Source organism: Delphinus delphis, chromosome 8 (genome assembly GCF_949987515.2).
Source record: "Delphinus delphis chromosome 8, mDelDel1.2, whole genome shotgun sequence".
NCBI lineage: Eukaryota > Metazoa > Chordata > Mammalia > Artiodactyla > Delphinidae > Delphinus > Delphinus delphis.
In genome coordinates this window covers 34,350,131-34,371,132 of record NC_082690.1, presented here as the reverse complement: position 1 = coordinate 34,371,132, position 21,002 = coordinate 34,350,131, and the positions used below count along the sequence as shown (strand labels likewise).

Genomic DNA, 21,002 nt, shown 5'->3' with positions numbered 1-21,002 from the left:
ACTACATGCTGTCTGATAAAAGCCTGCCATAAATTTTGTGTATAATTTCTATGAAAAGTCCCTTTTTTTGCAGCAATAAAATAATTAGAGACAATCTGTCTCCCAAAGTGTGGGAAGCTCTAAAGCCAGACATAGTTGCACAAGTTGACACAGTTGGAATTCCTCAGTTCTGATTGCTAAATAAAAGTCTCAGCTATTCAGAATCACAGCAGGCAGTTGCTGACTCTGTACATATGGTTTTGCATGCATGTTGGCAACTCAAACAGCATGGTATTTAGGTGAATGAGTTTTAGTTTTTGGAATAAAAGGTTGAGATTTATCTTCCTGTTTTCCGATGAGTATAATCAATCACCCCTAAATAAAAATAAAATGTATCATATGTTTAAAGTATCTTCTTCAAAGCCACTTAAAACATTTTTACCAACAGTTAAACTAGTTATATAATGGAGATACAGTAAGATCCATAAGAATGAGGATTTTTTTTTTAAGTGAGGAAATGATAAGAAAACTGTAAATGGTCTGGTAAAAAAAATATTTTTAAAAAATTTTTGCTACTGAGCTAACCCCAGTATGGTGGAATTGTAGGTGTAAGAGGATTATTTATTTAAAACGGTATGGAAAGAGGAGGGTTGGCCTAGACATGGGAGATTAAGATTCCAGCTCTGATTCTATTGCTTGGAAAAGTCACTTAACCATGCACCTTAGTTTTCTCATCTGTAGAATGTAGGTAATTATCTACTCAGTCTGTTTGCCCAGTAGGTTTCTAGTGAGATAAGGAGTACAAATATGACTTGAAAAATCTCATCATTTGTGTTTAAGATAGTGAGATGGCTATAGTAAGTCATTTTATTAAAAGCATAACACTTGGAACTTTAAAAAGTAATAAAATAATGTATCCCAACAAAATTATCTCTATTGTGGTACCTTAAACATGGGATGGGGTGTTGGCTCAAAGGTACAAAATGGAAACTACACTGTTAAAATGCAAGTTTTCCTGAAATATTCTGAAACATTGCTTTAATGTTTCAACATGGGGTAGGACAGCAGAAAAATGATGTCTGTAGACATGTGGGATAGCAAGTTTATTGAAAACAACTTACAAAAAACATTGTGTAAATGGAGAATAATGATCTTTGTGCCCTTACTTCCCTGGCAGCCCAGGCTCAGCCTTGTTTTGCAGTGTTGTTTTTTTCTGTTCCTTTTGGAAGAACAAGGCATGATGCCAGCATACTTCCACATCTTGTCCAAGACAGAGGCTTATGTATTCGGCTTTCAATTACTATTCATTATGAAATATTTCCAGTCTTTAAGAGGATGTTAGTCATGCTGCTATGTGAAAAAATTATTTTGCCACCATTACTGTTCATGGATAGCCATGATATTACATGATATAATATACTTTAGTTTGGCCAAAGAAAATAAATAAATAAAAATGCAATAGTGAAAACCCAAATACGTGGTCACAATAAACATAGCCAGGGCTTCCCTGGTGGTGCAGTGGTTAATAATCCGTCTGCCAATGCAGGGGACACGGGTTCGAGCCCTGATCCGGGAAGATCCCACATGCCTAGGAGCAACTAAGCCCGTGCGCCACAACTACTGAGACTGCGCTCTAGAGCCAGCGAGCCACAACTACTGAGCCCGCATGCCACAACTATTGAAGCCCGCGCGCCTAGAGCCTGTGCTCTGCACGCAACAAGAGAAGCTACTGAAATGAGAAGCCCGTGCAAGGCAACAAAGAGTAGCCCCTGCTCACCGCAACTAGAGAAAGCCCCACGCGCAGCAACGAAGACCCAATGCAGCCAAAATAAAAACAACAACAACAAAAACATAGCCAGCCACTTATGCTATACCCACATTCTAAGCTCATCACTTCATTTAAATTGAACTTAGAATATTTTTGGAGGTTCATGTATGTTAGATTGTTTCTTTGCTTGGTTAAGCAGATTTCATTATTGGGTCTAGCAGTGTTTTCTTAGGGAATGCTGGAATGCAGATATCTGTTAACCACTGGAATGATACTTTGAAGTTTCATCAGAGGCAATATGAGTGTGGTATAAATTTTTTTAATGGTGCATGGTGCTAAACTGCTGATGGGAAAATGCACTTAAGTAAATGATAAATTACCTTTTGGAATAGAGACAATTGACTGTAATAATGTTTGGTATCACTTGAGTGTTTCCTTGGTCGGCAGGCACTTTGGCTGCATTAAATTTGGTGACATCATGTAATGGTAGGTATCTTTTTAGGTCCTGAGAGGTAAGCTTAACATAGGAGTAGTAACCAAGAGACAAGAATAGTGTGTCTTTCTAGCCAATGATTTCCTCCTTAAAAATAATAACAGTTATAATTATGACAATTTGCCAGGCTCTTACTATGTACTTTACATGCATGATTTCATTTGGTCACTACAACAATCTTATGAAGTAGGTATATTACTATTATCCTCTTTTACAAACAGGTAAATTGAAACTTGAAGAGCTTAAGTAACTTGCCCACATAGCAAAACTGGTAGTCTGTTTGGCGCCAAAATCCTTGCTTTTATCATTTTTTTTAAATGAGACGTCTTTATATTAGAAGATGATGCAAGGAAATAAGAACCTGGACTAGCTTTCTCTGTAGTGACTTAAGTTTGTGGAACATTTAGGTTATTTATTTATTTATTTTTAAACTGGATGCTCTCCCCATTGAGCTTGATTAGATTACCAGAATAATTTTTAGACGTGGGTATATTCTAAAGCAATACTGAGATTTTAGGTTAGCACCTAGAATACCTAGGCTGCTTCTGTCAGCTTCCACTGCTTTGCTTTTTGCAAAGCTAGCCAACAGATCCTAAATGAAAGAACCTTTTAGCCATTCCCTCTGGCCCTCTGATCTCATCTACTTGACTTGATGTCCAGATCCTCAGGTGTGTTTGTTTGCTGGGGCTCCTCTGTTCCCATAGCCCCTTTTATAGCTAGATCCGGGTCTGAGTCTAACCACCTGGCTTTTTATCTCTAATTGCTCTTTGCCAGTCCTAGAAAGTCCTTACTTTACCTTTTCTAAATACTCTGAATTTTTGCATTCTATTCTATTTGACAGCCCCTTATTTTCAAGGCCCGATGCTGGAGGCAATAAAGACTGAAGAGGTTCTCTGCCCATCACAGGCTTAATGTTTGATGAGGGTAATGGGACTTACACACAAATAAATATATAATATAATAAAATTATAATGTAGGGTATGTCAGTAGACATTCAAAAAGGAGCTAGATTACAGTAGTATAGTGCTTCTCAGAATTTTCTGTCAGATGAGGGGAAAAATGTACACTCAGTAGTCTGGAAACATGACCCAAACTGGCTGCCTCAATGGAAGTAACAAGATACAAGTTAATTCATATAAATTCTGCTATACTGGCATTTAAAAAAAATGTAAAACAGGATAAAACTACTTCACTTCCTTCTCTTTAGTTTTCTAATAAATGTTGTGGCACCAGAAGATACACTGAAAGTATTCATGGCTTTCTGAACTCCTGGCACACTGCTGTGTGCCATAAGGCGTGTCAGTATTTGGTATCTGTCAAACAGCAAGTGTGTTGCCCTGGTTGGATTATTTAGGGTGGGGCTTTCAGATTAATCTAGAAAGAGGCATGTCTTAAAGCTTCTTTAAAAAAACTAAAGGAAACTCCAGGTACCATCCTCAAGTATAGCCAGCTGCTCTTGTAAGGTATAATCCAGCTTCACAGTGGAACTGTGAGTACTGATTCATTTGAAGGCAATTGAAGGTCACAGCAGAGACAAAGGGCTGTTTCCAACATGAAGAATGACCCTGTGGATGCTGGGAGAACAGAAGTTTAGATTGTTTTGTTTGGCTGGAACATTGAAGGTACAAAGACCAGTTTGAGAAAAATGATGGCCTAAAAAACATAGAGGAAAGATGATATGCTTGACTTGCCTAGTAGGTAATGATTTAGTGTGATGCTTTAAAAAGGAGATTAAACTAGTCAAATCATGATTTTATCACAAATGTGTTTGTCATATGATACCAAGAAGGAGCTGATGGAAAAGGGAAGTAAGTTTTAAGAGTTGGAAATAGGCTGATAGGTGACATGAAAGATAAGGTAACACAAAATGCTCTTCCAGAGTCATTATCTTGAGCAGAGAGATACTTCAGGTAGTCAAGAGAAAAGAGGGCTAGAAGTGAAGCTAGAACACTAAACACTTTCCACTACCAAATCTGTTAATAAGGGCATAAGTTGTAAATGCCCAGAAAACAATGATTGGACTAAGGAAGAGGTCATGTGTGGGAAGGTAGACCAGGAAGTCCAGGAAAGCATGCCAGGCCATAACCAGTGTTGCTGAGAAGCCTAGGAAACCTGCAAGGTCCTCCATGCTGGATAACTCAATATTTTTTAGTTAAATCAAAAAAGTCAAGTGGGATATTTTATAAAATTTTGTTTGGAATTCCAGTATCCAAACTTAAATCTCCACTTAGGAGTTGCCTGCATATAGATACATAAGTAGTACTTTTTACTTTTTTTTTTTTTTGCAGTACGTGGGCCTCTCACTGTTGTGGCCTCTCCCGTTGCGGAGCACAGGCTCTGGACACGCAGGCTCAGCAGCCATGGCTCATGGGCCCAGCCGCTCCGCGGCATGTGGGATCTTCCCGGACCCGGGCATGAACCCGCGTCCCCTGCATCGTCAGGCAGACTCTCAACCACTGCGCCACCAGGGAAGCCCCATAAGTAGTACTTTTTAAAAGAAAACATGTATTGAGCTAAAACAAGGTGTCTAAAGATAGGTTTATCTTTTCTGAAGGAAAGAGTATGAGGAAGAGAAATCTCAAAGGAATGCTTATTGAGGCAGGAAGAAAAATCCAGAGAAACTGCAGTGTGCCATTGTTTCCTTCGCCTCCCCTTCCCCCTGCCCCCCCCCCGCACCTCCCCCCCCAAGTTTTTCCCCCAGGGTAGGAAGATGGGTGATTTATTTCATCCTTTCAGCTTTCTATTTTTAACTTGTGTTGTAGCAATAGTGAAGTCTTTGTGGTTTTTCGTTTTTAATTTTTATGGAATTTGTAGCTTTATAGAAACTATGGATAAAATCTGGCCAAGTGTTGGTTCCTGTTTGTTGTTTTTAGGCTGGAATCTTCTGGAACTGCTTGCCAAACACATACCATTTATGGGACTACAAACTGCTTGGTCTTCATTAGAGGCCAGTACCACTATTTATTTTTGCTGAACCTCTCCTGAAGATAGTAATTTAATACACAGATTAAATATGTTATGCTTACAATGAAAATATTTCATATTCTGCATTTGCCATCATAATAAATAGTGGTTTAATAGTTAACATTTGTTGAGAACCAGAATTTCAAGTTTCTGTTCTTTACCAGGCACTGTGCTAAGTCCATTTCACATAATATTCATGACAGTTTTGTAAGGGATTAGTATCTTCCTTTTGTACATGAGGAACCTGAGACTTAGAGAAGCTAAGTGCGTGCTCTAAGCCATATTTCAGTAAGTGGTGGATTGCTGTCCATGTCTGTCTGAGTCTTGTGCACACTTAGTCCATGACATGAAAGAATGATTGATTCTAAGGAAGGATTTTGTTCCCCTATCTGAGCACATCCCTCACATAACCCTGAATGTGTATCTGGTGTGGAAATGAATGAAGCTGTCTAGAGCTAGGCTAATTTGTTTTACCATGCCAAAACAATCATGTTGTCCCATCCTAGAATACAACAAGTTAATTTAGTGGCCTAGTGTAGTCTGTGCCTTTTGCATTTCCAGGGGGATGAAGAATAGCATCCATGCCCCATTGCCCTCTGGTGATTCTGTCTCCATTCACCTCCCATGGACACGGCAGTGTTTCTCTAGGGCTTCAAGGAAAGAGAATTCCTTGATTCCATTATTACAGGTCACTCAGTTAATTTCACTTCACCTCAACATATAAGTACCAAGCTTTGTATTGGACCTTCTTTAGGAAGACTTTCTTTAATAATATTGGATAACCATGATTTTCTAGCCATTTATGTAAAGTAGAAAATAGCAAAGTAGGCATTTTCAAACTTTGTTCAAATAAGAGCCGTAGGAATGATTCTTACTGACAAGAAGTTCTCATTGTGTTTCTTTCTTATACTTTGCCACACACCTGGTGTTCTTTTCCTCTGACTTTTCTCTGTCTAACAATCTGACATTTGCAGGTCTCTGAGAGAACATTAAAAGCATAACTGCAGGTATTAAAAGCCAAGGCTTATTTGGTAATTCCGTGACGTATTCTTCTATATAATGTATGGTTTGTTTATTATTAAGGCTTGCAGTGATATTCATGTTCCCAGTACCATAAGCTTTTCAGTAATTTATCTATGGTGGATTCTTATGTTATGAATGCATTGGTAGTTGGTGTACACTTTTCTCTTCCTGGTCCCTTTGTTCTCTTTTCTGTCTGCTTTCTTTTGGGCACTAATGGTGAAGAGAGATGAAGAATATATACCTACCTTTAAGAAGCTTAACACCTAGAACATTATTCAATTATCTTGTGGCACTAGAAAGTACAAGAAAGAATGTGCATTTCCTTTGACTTTTAGACCATCTGATATATGTTTGCTGGTAGCTTATTCCAGGCTAATAAGCATACGTAGCTCACTCTCATATAGCTCAGTACAGAGAGTCTTACTATCTTAGATTTTATACAGCAGGTAAGGGATTAATTAGATGTTGTCTAAAGGTCACATGCTCCCTGGTTTTAATGCTTGTTACTCTTCGGGAAGTAGCTATGGTAGGTAGTAGAAAGAACATCCAATTTGGGAAGCAGTCCATGTTGGAGTCAAGCTCTTAGACTCTGGGCAAATTAAGTTATTACCTAACTTTTCAAGAGCTTCAGCCCTCATAGCTTTGTGTGAGAATTAAGAAAAATACATAAGAACTTTGAAAGAGTAAAACATCTTACCGACACCATTGCTATCGTTATTGTGAATGTATATGAAAGCTTCTTGTATTGGAAAGTGGATAACTCATGTTTTAGATCTGGAAGGCTTAGGTATTTATCCACCTTGCAGAAATTAATGGTTTCAACAGTTGAGCTCTAATTGTATACAAGATATGGTAGTGGATACTTGGGTAGTGTTCATTGATGATAAAGTTTTCTACCTTTAAAACACTATTTAAAATAAGGTGGATAACCTAGGTTTATGAATAACTTGATAAAAGGTAAAATAGAGAAAGCACAGCAAGAGCGTCACAACATGTAGTAGGAGGTACAAAGGAGGCGATAATGCCACATTGAAAGGGATCGGGAAGACCTTTTTGGAGGAAATGGGGACTTGAGAGAGAGACCTTGAAAGAGAACTTGGAAGAAGAGTCTATCCTAAGGAGGTGGAATAACAATATAAAAATAGGTACAAGAGACTGGATGGTCTGTTGCTGGTGGTACTCAGCTTGATGTGAGTCATGATAGAGGTGTTTGGATGTGTAGGTAGAAGCTGCCTTTTGAAAGCTTTTGGACATTTTATTAATGTGGCCTTGCCTGGTGTGTTGTCACATCTTTCAAGTTCTTGTCTTCATTGAATCCTCTGAGGAGCCTTCCCCCATGCACTCCAGCTGGACCGATTGTGCCTTCTTATTTGTTACCTCTGTGCACAGAGCCGTCTGGCAGTGTGGTTAAGTGGGGACTCTGGAGCCAGGCTCCCTGGGTCAAAATTCTTGCTGTTATTTACTAGCTTGAGCAACCTTGGGGATGTCACTTAACCTCTCTGTGCCTCAGTTCCTTCATCTGTAAAATGGGAGTGATGATGTCTACTTCATGAGGCTGTTGTGAGGATTAATGGTTTTAGTTTACCTTAAGTTCTTGGATAAGTATCAGGCACATAGTAAGTACTATCTGCGGTGATGTTGTTATCATTAGCCTCTGTCGGAGACTTTATCCATTGTCCTCTGATATGATTTATTTACATACCTCATGTCCGAATAGGACTGTGCCCTTTTGAGGGAAGGATATATTCTGTTCTTACCTTTGTATTCCCATGGCTTCATCCTGTATTCCTTCTGCACTGTAAAATCTCATCCCAGAGCAACCAGATTTCAAGAAAAACTGCCTTAAACCAATGGACTGGCTGGTTGTACTTGTTCTGAGATAAATATAGCTAACATTGTAAAAGTAATTCCATTGACACTTCTAAAGTAACAGGTAACTCTAGCTCTTAAGTCTGTGTGTAAGAAGAGTTGTAATTAAATATTTACTGTTTTTTGTTTCTCTAATGAGGTTGAAGTGTTTCTAATGAAATGAAGTTTTAGTGCTTCATTAGCATCATCTAATCTCGGGTGCTACGGGTTAACTCTTTGATATAAAAACATTGCTGACTAATTAAAGCCTACTGTAATTCTTCCAAGTTATAATGTGAATACATGTGAAGACACCCTATGCTTAACTCATTAGGTAAATAGAAAGGATATGATATGAGTGATACTTGCAGCATCTTTACTATATACAACTTTGACCCCTAGTAAATGTTACTCCTCCACCTTCACCTTGAATATAGATAGCCAGGGTGTCTCCGACTGGGATTTTTTCCTTGTTTGTCTTCATGTTCTAATAGTTGAGTAGAAACAGGGAGAAAGAGACAGTCTTGCCTATGCTAGATTCCCTGCTTGTCATGCTTTATACATTTGATCTTTCTTTTTGTATTTAAGAGAAATGTAGATTCTATCATTACACAATTTGATACTTTAAAATTCAACAGTAAACTTTAAGAACTGAATTAGGTCTTAAATTCAAGGTCTATATAACTGTATGTGAATCAATTTTATTTACAAGGATTTAGTACCAGTACTTCTCTTTTGTGCATCTGACCATTGTTTAGAAATCTTAGACAATTAGGGAAGAGTGTGTTCCATGGAGTTATAAGTCAGTGAAAGGTGTTGTTCTTTCTAGTTCAGAACTGCACTCAGTGGGAGATGGAGCCAAAATTAGAAATGTGAACTGGATTCCTCATTTTTCAGATGGATTCATATGACTGCCAGAAAATATCATAAGTTCTTTACTTTGGTCACATTTTTGACCTCATCATTACTTTGGTTGTTGGAAAATGAGAACAAACAAAAGGAAAATCAAGAACTCATAACACTTGAAATTGAAAATAAGTCGTTTTTCGAACTTCCCGTTTATTTTTGGGATTATCTGAACTAGTTGAGAAGCATATTTTCGTGTATGGTCCTGTCTCATTATGTCTCATTATGCTTCATGAAGATCATTCATGAATTCTTGATTCTATCCAGCATTGAAATAGACACCCATCTCTTACACAGAAATACTGAATAATCAGGTAGTCTCTGTCACGGCATGATTGCAGTGCACCAAGAGAGAATTTGAAATTGCAATCAACAGACTGTTTTATTGAGTACTTTCCAAGGTTGTCTAAGGGCTTACAGCTGCCACCTTCATTCCTGAAATTTTCCCTTTTCCTTTCTTTTCTGAGACTTGCAACAGGGAAACAGCCAACACGTTTTAAGTGCTTAGCTGTATGTCTAAATACTTCATCTATATTAACTCATTTACTCCTCACAATAACCCTGAGAGATGGGTTCTGTTCCACTTAACAGATGAGGTACAGAGAGGTTATGAAGGCTGCCCATGATCATGCCACTGGTTGGTAGAAGCGGGAAGCTAACCCATTTCATCTGCCACTAGAGCTCATACTCTCAATCCCTTGGCTATATGGACAGTGGGCTCCTGTGTTCTTGTTCAGGCATGGGAATTTTTACAGTGTACTCACTGAGATCTCTGTGAAAGGACGAAGCAGCTTACCTTTCTCAGTCAAGGAGCAAGGCCATGGGAAGCAAAGAATGGTCTAGGAAGTAATGTTTGGTTGTGGGGTTTTATGTCAGGAGTTCCCTAGGACAGCGGTCCCCAACCTTTTTGGCACCAGGGACCGGGTTCATGGAAGACAATTTTTCCACAGACCGGGGTAGGGGGGATGGTTTCAGGATGATTCAAGCACATTACATTTATTGTGTACTTTTTATTTCTATTATTATTACATTGTAATATATAATGAAATAATTATATATCTCACCATAATGCAGAATCAGTGGGAGCCCTGAGCTTGTTTTCACTTGCCACTCACTGATAGGGCTTTGATATGAGTCTGCAAGCAAATGATTTATTATGGTCTCTGTGCAGTCAAACCTCTCTGCTAATGATAATCTGTATTTGCAGCCTCTCCCCAGCCAGATCATCAGGCATTAGATTCTCATAAGGAGTGCGCAGCCTAGATCCCTCGCGTGCACAGTTCACAGTAGGGTTCGAGCTCCTATGAGAATCAAATGCCGCCGCTGACCTGACAGGAGGCGGAGCTCAGGAGGTAATGGGAGTGATGAGGAGTGGCTGTAAATACAGACGAAGCTTCGCTTGCTCGCAGGTGTCTCACCTCCTGCTGTGCAGCCCGGTTCCTAAGACGCCACAGACAACTACCAGTCCTGGCCTGGGGGTTGGGGACCCCTGCCCTAGCAGAAAGCTTCCAGGTATCTCCTTGAGTTTGAGGGGAAACTCAGAGGAACTTGTGGTGATGAGGGGAGAGAAGGAAGGCTATCTGTTACAGAATTCCTAAGCATCCTGATCTACGCATATTACCTACTACCCCCACTCTGCTTTAGGAATTCCATCTGTGACTTCAAATCCAGTTTAGCATAAGACCTGTATATTGTACATGGAAAAATAAACGTTAAATGGAATGTTTTGCCCCTTTCTCACGGAGAGTACCTGCACACAGTTTGGCTTAAAAATTATCCTAGGAGTCTGATTTTTTTTTTTTTTTTTGGTCTTCTCATAACATTTGATGTAGGTGTTATGATTTCTTTACCCTTAGCCAGAGCTATGCAATGTCAGATAAATGCATACTTTTGCATGCATGGGTCCCTTCTGTCTGGAAGGCCAGTCAACTTTCCCACCTTTTGAGCTGGGCTTGAATGATAACAACTGATGCCATTTATTAAGTTGCCTAGTCTGTACCAGGCACAGACCTCATTTAGTTTTTATAACAACCTGTGAGATGAGTATTCCTTCTCTGTTCCATAGGTAAGAAAACCAGGTCTTGTGAAGGGTGAATGATTTGTCTAGGGCCTCACAGCCAATTGGTGAAGTCTAGTTCTGATGAAGCCTTTGTTTTTCTCATTGACTAACAATCCACTAAGGAGGCTCTTTTCATCTTTCATTTCAACCATTCTTAAGCTGATAGACCTTTCTATTCTCCTAAATCCAAAGTACCTCTTAAGTAGAATGTGCAGCTGGCACCAAAGTTCTACCCCTCTTTTGGGAAGAGGTGTTAGTCTGTGAGTAGTAATACCCTCTTTCCAGAGCACAATTTATTTTTTCAAACAAGATTTAAAAAAATCTCAGTCTTTGTGTGTGTGTGTGTGTGTGTGTGTGTGTGTGTATGTTAAAAGCCTCTCTGAGGCTCAAGACCTGTGGTCTTCAGAATTCCTGTTGGTGAGGGTGTTGGTGAGTTCTTGATTCACATGGTGCAGTAAGTGACCTTGTTTGGAGACCTGTTCACTCATGGGTGCTTACTGTGGTTGGTACCTGGGCTTGCAGTTTCATGAGTGGTGGGTTACCACATTAAGTCCTGGTGTCATGTCTAGGCATTGGGCCATAATTGTTCTCCTAAAGAAAAATGATTCTGATGCTAGTTAAAATCATAAGGAGGACTTTATTCAGGTCGGATGCTGTAGATGTCGAGAGTGTCACAATAGGGGAGAGAGTTCAGGCTCTACCCTGAATGCAACAAGAACAAATGTGGATTTATAGCCGAGGAGCATGTTGGGTGGCGGGGCTAGGGGGGGCTGTCAGTGGATGGAAAGTTACTAAGAGGAGAAGATGTAAAGGTTTCTTGGTGAAGGCAGGTCAAGGGCTTAAGCATCAAAGGTGGGGGATGGGGAATTTGATCAGATACCAGTTTAGATATTCTCTAAACTGACTTGGCAGGATTTTTGCTAAAACTGGTCTATGTAGGCCCAGTGAGGACAGAGAGCCAAAGTAGAGGCATAGATAAGAAAAGGGCTCAGAGGAGCCTGACTGAAGATTGGCCAAGGAGAGAGTCTTTGTCAAGTCCTATTGCTTGAATTAAATGTTATGCATTCAAGGTATCAGAATTGAATGATGAGAGATAACATTAAATAAAGTGTAGACAGACTTCCATAAAAATGTGTTTCCTACGGGCATAGACTTCTGTGAAGGGTTAGCATGGAAGATCACAGTAGCTCTGAGAGGTGGGACCTCTGAAGCTTCCCTGATGCTGCACTGTCAGATTGATTTAATTTTATTTAACAAACATAAATAGTGCTTATTAAGTGCCAGGTTCTGTTCTAAACACTTTGCAAATGTTGCCTTACTTAGTCCTCAAAACAGCTCTATAAAGTGGTTATACTACTGTTATTCACTCTTTACAGATGAGGAAATAGAGGGCCAGAGGAGTTAAAAAAGTTTGCCCAGGTTCACATAATGAGTAAGTGGTAGGACTTGGATTTCAACCCAGGCCGTCTTGGCTCCAGAGTCTGCATTCTTAGTCACTGTTAGGTTGCATCCTAGGCTTTTGCCTCCCAGGAATTTACTTCTCATTATTCTGGGCTTTTCTTTATTCTCTCCATGATTAAGGAAGAATTCTTCTTCTGGATTTAGTCACTCTCTGGAATTTGTTCAGACTGAAGTCAGGACTGAGGAGTATGTTTAGCTTGAGATTTCCTATAAATCACAAGGTTATTCGTAAACAACTTTTCTCGTGGCCTTTCACCTTAGAATGAGAATGCGTTTATTGGTAAAAACACATTCCCTATCTGCTCCACATTCCCTGTCTGTATAGAATAACATCGGTGACCCTTTCTAATCAAAGGTTCGCTACTTTTCTTTTTTTTCCCCACCAGTAACCTGGTAGCATTCCTTCTTCTTCTTCTTCTTTTTTTTTTTTTTTTTTTTTTAATAAATGCTCCATTTATAGGGAATGAATGGTAATTCTTTGATAAAGGCTTTGGGAAATTGGCTTCCAGATAATACACAACTGGCACCAAAACTTTCTTAAAGGGACAAATCTGCTTTGGAAGCAGAGCAGATCTAATCCCTAAAATATTTCTTTAGTGGTCTCTTTAAATTCTGCTTAAATTTGTCAAGCTGGTATTTAAAAAGGTTCTGGTCAATATAGCATTAGCAGCAAAGTTATGTAAATACATGTGGAAACTCTTGAGTATTCCATGGTATTGTACCTTCAACTTATGGGTTTTTTTTTAAACTTTTAATTACAGATCTGTCTATGGCAGTACAGAAATTTTCCCAGTCACTGCAAGATTTCCAGTTTGAATGTATTGGTGATGCTGAAACAGATGATGAAATTAGTATTGGTGAGTTGTGATATTTTTCAATATTCTAAGTAATAATTTTAAAAGTCTTACTTCAGATAATGACTTGATTGAAATCAAACAGATTCACACACCCAAATACCAAATATGTCAAATATTCTGACTTTGATAAAAGCATAAGGGCGAATTTTTGGTTTCTGTGGAGGAGAGTATTATGAATTGTTTTAAAATTGAGCTCTGTGGCTTTTTCCATAAGGAAGTTACTTAACCATTCTATAATTCAGCTCAGCCCTTTGAGAAGATGTGGATAACACTGTTTTTCTTTGCCTCAAAGTGAATCATTCATTCAGACAAATACATATTGGTCATCTGCCATCAAATGTACCAGGTACTGGTTTAAGAATTAGCTTACTTTTTTTTTAAAACTTAATACTGATTTCTCTTTTAACTTTAGTATTTGTTTATAAAGAAAAAAAAATCAGTCAGGACGTATTAACCAGTATTAGTGTAGGACACAGAACATTACTGGGGATCAGGAGACTTGAGCCCTCATATGATTTTGCCACAGATATTTAGCAATCTGACCCTGGTGAAGGTATACCCCTTCCTGAATCGGATGGTTTCATTTCCCATAAGTGAAGAGGTTGGGTTATGTGGTCTCAAGTTTTATCTGTATCTGAGTTTTTACTGTTTGAAGATCAGATTCATGTAGCATTCTTTTCCCCACATTTTAACAATCCCTACATGACAGTTTGTAGACATGGGGTCCATTTGTAGGCTGGATTAGAGTCACACAATCAGAAGACTATAAAATATGTGCATACATTTTAGAGAATAATATACTAAGTGTACTTACCTTCCAGGTAAAAATAGAATATGACAAGCATTTAGAATAGTGACTCCCAAACTTAAATGTGTATATGATACACCTGGAGATCTCATTAAGTGCAGACTGTGATTCAGAAGGTCTCAGATGGAGTGTGTGATTCTGTGTTTCTAACACACTTGAAGGTGATGTCAGTGTCAGTAGTCCACGGACCTCTCTTTGAGTAGCAGGGCTTTGGAATCCCTGACATGCTTCTCCACAATCATATTCCTCTCCTTCCTCTGCCTTTTCTTTTTCTTATATAGTTTTGTCAGTTATATATGTATTTCTAAAAAATACATTTTTATTGTTTTCGAAAACCTAAAGTGTCAGGTCCAAACCTAGCTGTGAAACGAAAGAGCTCTCAGGAGAAGATAAGCCGAATGAGTTTCCGATTTCATTGTGTGGCTTTAGCTTGTTACATTCACAAAAGTTCCATCTGGAGAAATCACGTGCACAGCCCTCACACAAGCTGTTTCTGGTGTGGGGTGCGTGTTGTGCAGTCGTCACATGGCCCAGCTGGCCTCTTTCAGAGGAGCTGTGCCAGGTGGTTGCTTGATTTGTCTGCTCCTTTAGGAGTGTTAGGTATGCTGAGGGGGTGTGGAGGGGGCTGGTCTTGGGATCCTGAGGGGCTCTATACGCCCTCAGGTCTGTGGGGAGAGGCGGCTGAGCCTGACTTGGCTGAGGTGTAGGTAGGGAGCCCCTAGGAAGGAGGAAGAGGGCTGCCATCTGGGCCTCAGGCAGCGTGACTTCCTCCTCTTTACAGGACACACGCGGAAGGCCAGCATCAGTGATCACGTGACACTGACTGCTGGAACAATTGTCATCCTGTGTGCCATTTCATGATGTTTGTGTCATAAATGTCTAGCCCCCAACATTGGCTTTGGAATACACCTCACCAGACAAAAGCCTTGGTTATATTACTAAAATACTAATATAGTAGCATTATTATTTAGAAGAAAGAAAGAACACCCACATGCTCACATAACAGCAATTATTTTCACTTAGTGATGAGACTGTAAAATCCAAGAAGGCAGAGGGCAGATCTTTTTCTTTTTTTTTGCTTTCAATCTCACTTTAGCACCTGACCCAGGGTCTGACTCATGGTAAACCTTCGGTTAAATTGTTGTATAGATGCTATAATTTTCCCTATAAACTTAACTTTTTCACTTATGTGTATCTTTTTCTAATATAATTAATATAATTTTACTACATATAACTACATATTGTATATAATTTGTTACTTCTCCTTTATAAAGAGGATTCTAGCAAATACTTCCGGGTTTTTATATATATTGTAATTTTTAATGATTTTATGATTTTAAAATATTCCATAGGTTCATGTACATGAATTTATGAAATAATCTCTTTAGTACACTCAGACTGCTTCTAGTTGGTCTTTTACTTTTTAACAGTGCAATAAATATATTTCTGCATATTTCACAATTTCCTTTAAGCTTCTTACTTAAAATTCCTTCTTGAAGCCACATGGAGTAATGGCAGAGGTGGGCGTTTTTAATCATTATTCTCTTTGACCTTGCAGGCAGATGGATGGTAGGCGATTTCCCCCCGTTGTGGTGAACTTGATATCTCAACTTTGCTCTGTTTCTCTTTCCACTTTGTCTAGATGGATGTTATTGTTGTGGCTTTTGCAGATTAGATTGGAAAGGTGTGAATTGATCAGTATGTGAAAGCTTATGATAGGCACTGAATATTAAGTTCTAATGCTTTCAGGGCTTTGAGGAATTAAATCCGGCATTGGGGAGTGGAAGGAGAATACTATATACTGTATAGGGGTAGATGTTATGGCTCGCTACTTTTAAATCAGGAGACTTATTTAACTCCTATTGGGAATTTGATTTAAACACCAATGCTTTGTTAGGAAAACCTAACTTAGAGGACAGAGATTTATAAACAAAAATTATTTCTGAAACAACTAATGTAAAATCATAGATATATTCCCATATCCTCACCATCCAGCACTTTTTATCCTTTTACTGAGCCCCCAAATGCACTGTAAATAGTTAAAAATAACTATGTATATAATAAAGAAGTAGTAGAAGACTTTGAATAATCATTCCAAACATGGAGGAATTGTGAGGCTAACGCAAGCTGTTGTACCAAGGACAGTGATCTAAGAATGTATCCCTGAGAATAATGGGTAAGGCTGGTGTGGATGGAGGGCAAGAACTATCCTTACCTACCTTCATTAGCTTCAGTTCCACAGGGGAAGATACAAAGTTTCAGCTGTCTTTAAACCAATAAGGACCTACTGTATAGCACAGGGAACTCTGCTCAATGTTATGTGGCAGCCTAGATTGGAGTTTGAAGGAGAATGGATACATGTATATGTTCTGCTGAGTTGCTTTGCTGAGCCCCTGAAACTATCACAGCATTGTTAATTGGCTATACTCCAATATAAAATGAAAAGTTAAAAAAAAATAGCTTGTTGAAGCCCCAGTTTCAGCTTCTTCTTTATTCCTCTGATTTAATAAAAGAGGAATGAAGTAGGGACAGCTGTGACTCTTAGCACTGAATAATAGCCATAATACTCTTAGCCAGAGTAGCCTTGAGACTTACCATTGATGTAATCACTGAAGATGATGACTTACGAAAGCAGCTCATCTTTTATAAGGGAGCAGTGTCAGTGCAAAATAACTTGTAAAGTCAAGGCATTTGCAAACTTTCTGCATATAAGTTATGGTGGTGGGAGGGGGTGGAAGATGAGTAAGATGTCTGTTTTCAGTGTGCTTACGGTGGAATAGGGCAAAAAACAGATTTTGAGCAAGGTAAGGAAAAGAGGGTTCTGTTACTATATCAGTATGATGAGTCAACTTGTGGAAGCTGTTCCGGGAGTTTGTTAGGCACGTAGGCCTGTGTCTGTCCTGTAAATCGGCCCCACTCTTCAGCTGTCCCCATCTGCTCCCACCCTCTGGCCTTGTGCTTGCCGGTTTGTTTGTTTTTTGGTGCCAGTGAGACAGTGCTGGCTTGGAAGGAAGCAAAGTGGGATTAGTTGTCTGGGACCCAGTGGGGAATGCCTGTGGCTCAGGGAGCAGGTCAGTTGCCCAAGCAGGGCAGCTTCCTGTACTCTCCTTTGAGCACCTCGTTTCCATCTTACAGCAGCAAGAGGCCGTTGCTCCTCCCTCCTCTAAGGATGATTGAGCTGCCTGTGAACTTTTGATTGCTTCCTTTTATCTGCCTGCCACAGTGCTGGCCCAGTGGGAGACCATCCAACTTAACTTCCCACAGCTGTTCTAACTGCCCACTTTTTATGCTACTTCATTTTTCTGGACTGAGTAAAGACATTGAGTTAGGAGTAAGTTAGGAATTGAGTGGCTGGACGCTTGGGGGTTAGAAATTGGTGATGGAGGGGAAAAGAATGATTACAAACTGGTATAAGATTCAGGCCTCCTCAAATAATAAATTTATATGGGTAGACTGGAAACAAAATGTACCGTTGTTTAACCATAATTATACAAAAGACAATACCTACTGCATTAATCCTGGTATGTGTGTGGGAATTGCTAATGTCATGTGACCAGCCCTAAAACCTTACTAGTAGGAAATAAAAAAACTATCTCTACAGAAAATAAAACACTATTCTTTTGAAAACTCTTTACAGTGGTTCATTTGAACAAGTAGAAGCTCAAAGATATTACTGTGAATCTGTCTGAGGCTGTGGTTTTTGATATGCATATTTAGTGCCTATAATTTGAAATCACTTTTAACCAAGTCTTAAAAAAAGTCTGCATTAAAAACAAAATAGGATATTGTTAGTCATGCTGAACCGGTGCCAATAAAAATATTAGTCATTAATATGAGGCAAAGCTCATTCATTCTATGTAATCTTGGAAACCATTGGAAAGTCCAGTTGTGGTTTTCCATAAATAGCTTGGCTAACGATGTTGTGTGATGGCCTATTGTAGTGCTCAGGAAAGTCTTGGACAATGTGAACTTTGCACTCAAGAGATTAAACGTTTACCAAGAAGGAGAGTCAGTTTGCTAGTAAATATTCTAGGTGGGGACTTATTCCTTTAGACATACCTAAACAGAAAATTCCTGTGGTAGAGACAGGCTGCATACAAGCACTTGTCAACTAAGGTTATGGCTCCCAACTCTGAGTGGAGAAATGAGTCCATGAAGTAGGTAATTCAGATCAAAATATATTTCATAATATTGATAATTGTACAGATAGTTCTGACTTAACTCATGTATTTGTGTTCAGGTATTTAACTCTGCTTTGAATACAGATATGCACACATAGCAATAATGGTTAGTGCTTAATAGTTCTTAGAATGAAGAGCATGTTATGTTTTTTTTTAAACCCTTACAAATCTTATGTGTACAGATTGACAGATGGTAACTCAAACCGAACCAAGTTTTGTATACTGCACTGGCTGGAATGTGTTTTGAATTCTTTTCTATTCTTTTGGAAAATATGTTGAAAGGTGAGACTGTAGGAAATTAATTTAAAATAATGACATTTTAACTCACAGGGACTTTATTGAATCTTCCTGAGCAGGCAGTGCTTTGCCCAGGTGCAAATATTTGTTGTTAGATTACCTCTCTGAAGGTGGGTGTGCATCAGTGTAATACAGTGGTTAAGTGAAATCGCCTAGACAGAAGCCTGAGAGTGATCACTGATGCTTGCTCAGAGGGTGTGAAGTAGAAGACATTTTTCAAGGGAGTGGTTGAAAAATTTTTTTCATTTTCTTTGTTAGAGGAATTACTGGAGGAAAATGCATAAATCTTTTACCAAATAAATTCATTCACTTCAAGGATGCATCTTGTTAGGTCTAATGGAAAGGTAGTATTTCAGGTTAAAAAGAACTAGTATATTTATACACCCCAGGAAATGCACTTAAACGATCATAAATGATTTTAGCTAAGAAAAAACCACACCTATTTTCTTCAAGTTAAACTAATAAAATTCAGCTATTAAGCTACCAAATTGAAAATGCTTCTGTAAAGATTTTCTTCAGAATTCAGTTATGAGCTACAGATACTCATCCATACAGATCACTACTACCATTTGTCTGGTGATATTGGGATGCATAAGGTAGAGTGTGGCCATGAGACTCTTCTTGGGCATCTCTTAGGAAAAAGTTAGCAAACCAGACACAAGGCCATTACCAACCACAACTGAACTCTTCAAAAAAAAGACCTGTGATTTTATTAAATTCTAGGAAACAAATTACCTTCTCATTTGCTGAATCAAAAGAAAATCCATCAGTTATTACGAACCCTCATTACAACCCACTTAATGTGGTTATATAAATCAGGAAGTCCTCTATTAAAGTGGAACATTTCCAAATGCCTAAATTGTTTATATAAATAACATTTTCTTTTGAACTGTGTAGAGGAAGCATATTTGACTTTTTTATGGCTGTCAGTTGGACAATTGAATTATTGTTTTCCATTTTCTTTTACCACCCTTATTTTTGCACCCACACAGAAACCACCCACAATTAAGGATTGAAACAGCTGGGAAAGTTGCACATTTCAGGTGGAGTTCCTCTCTTTAAAAAAACACACGACTTGAGAGAGATGTTTTCATCATATTATCTCTGTATTTTAAAGAACTTTATTTGATTTAATTTGAAGTTCAAAGGCTTAGATTGTTTTTCCAGAATCTGAAGTTTAAAAAAAAAATTCAGAAACTTATCATGTTAAAAGTCACATCTCAAAGAAAAAAAATTGCCTTTTAATTTATCGATATACGTTAATCCCCAGAACCCCCTTTCTGTCTTTTGTGATTTGTTTTTTTTTTTTTGTTTGTTTTGTTTTGTTTTTTGCGGTATGCGGGCCTCTCACTGTTGCGGCCTCTCCTGATGCGGAGCACAGGCTCCTGACGCGCAGGCTCAGCGGCCATGGCTTACGGGCCCAGCCGCTCCGCGGCATGTGGGATCTTCCCGGACCGGGGCACGGACCCGCGTCCCCTGCATCGGCAGGCGGACTGTCAACCACTGCACCACCAGGGAAGCCCTGTGACTTGTTTTGTTGAACAAAAAGTGGCTGTCTTTTTCACAGAGAAATCAGTCTCTTATCTCCTCCAGTAAATTATATGCTGTCTGAGGTCAGAAAGTTTTCTCACATTTCTATTCCTGCAAAATTCTTTAGCACCTTATTTGTAGCAGAAGCTTAGTAAATATTTGTTGCATAAATAGTCCCCCTGGAAAACCCAGTAAACTTTAGTTTCTAGAAACAAATCACTTTAAGGTGCATAAATAAAATTTTAGAGTCATATATTAAAAAATAAAATGTACATATTTGGGTATATCTAGAATGATTCTTTTCAGTATGGTAATAAACTAAATTTTGAGAGGGAAAATAGTTCGTATATAGCCATCCCTCGATATCCACAGCAGGTTGGTTTCAGGAGCTTTCACAGATACCGAAATCCTTAGATGCTCAAGTCCCTTATGTAAAGTGGTGTGGTATTTGCATAAAGCCTACACAATCCTCTTGTATATACTTTAAATCATCTCTAGCTTACTTATAATACCTAATACAATATAAGTGCTATGTAAATAGTTGCCAGCATGTGGAAAATTCAAGTTTTGCTTTTTGAAACTTTCTGGAATTTTTTTCCCCAAGTATTTTTAATTCACAGTTGGTTGAATCTGAGGATGCAGAACTGGATACAGAGAGCCAACTGTATTTACGTATAAATACACAAACACAGACACACACATATATGTAACTTTTGCATATAATTGAGAATGATTTAGAACAAATATCTTAATATTTGTAAATGTTTCAAACCAGAGCTAAATATTGTAATATTCTTTAGTTTATTATTCAATGTTTATTGACTACTG

At 38.6% G+C, this 21,002-nt stretch overlaps 1 protein-coding gene across 1 annotated transcript in view; it reads left to right on the top strand.

Moving 5' to 3' along the window:
• The window catches only part of ARHGAP42 (Rho GTPase activating protein 42), a 284,843-nt gene that overhangs the window by 57,229 nt on the left and 206,612 nt on the right, over window positions 1-21,002 (top strand). The window contains exon 2 of the mRNA XM_060018066.1: window positions 13,263-13,358. Coding sequence (XP_059874049.1) covers window positions 13,263-13,358 — 96 coding nt within the window. The remainder of the gene's footprint in view (window positions 1-13,262; window positions 13,359-21,002) is intronic.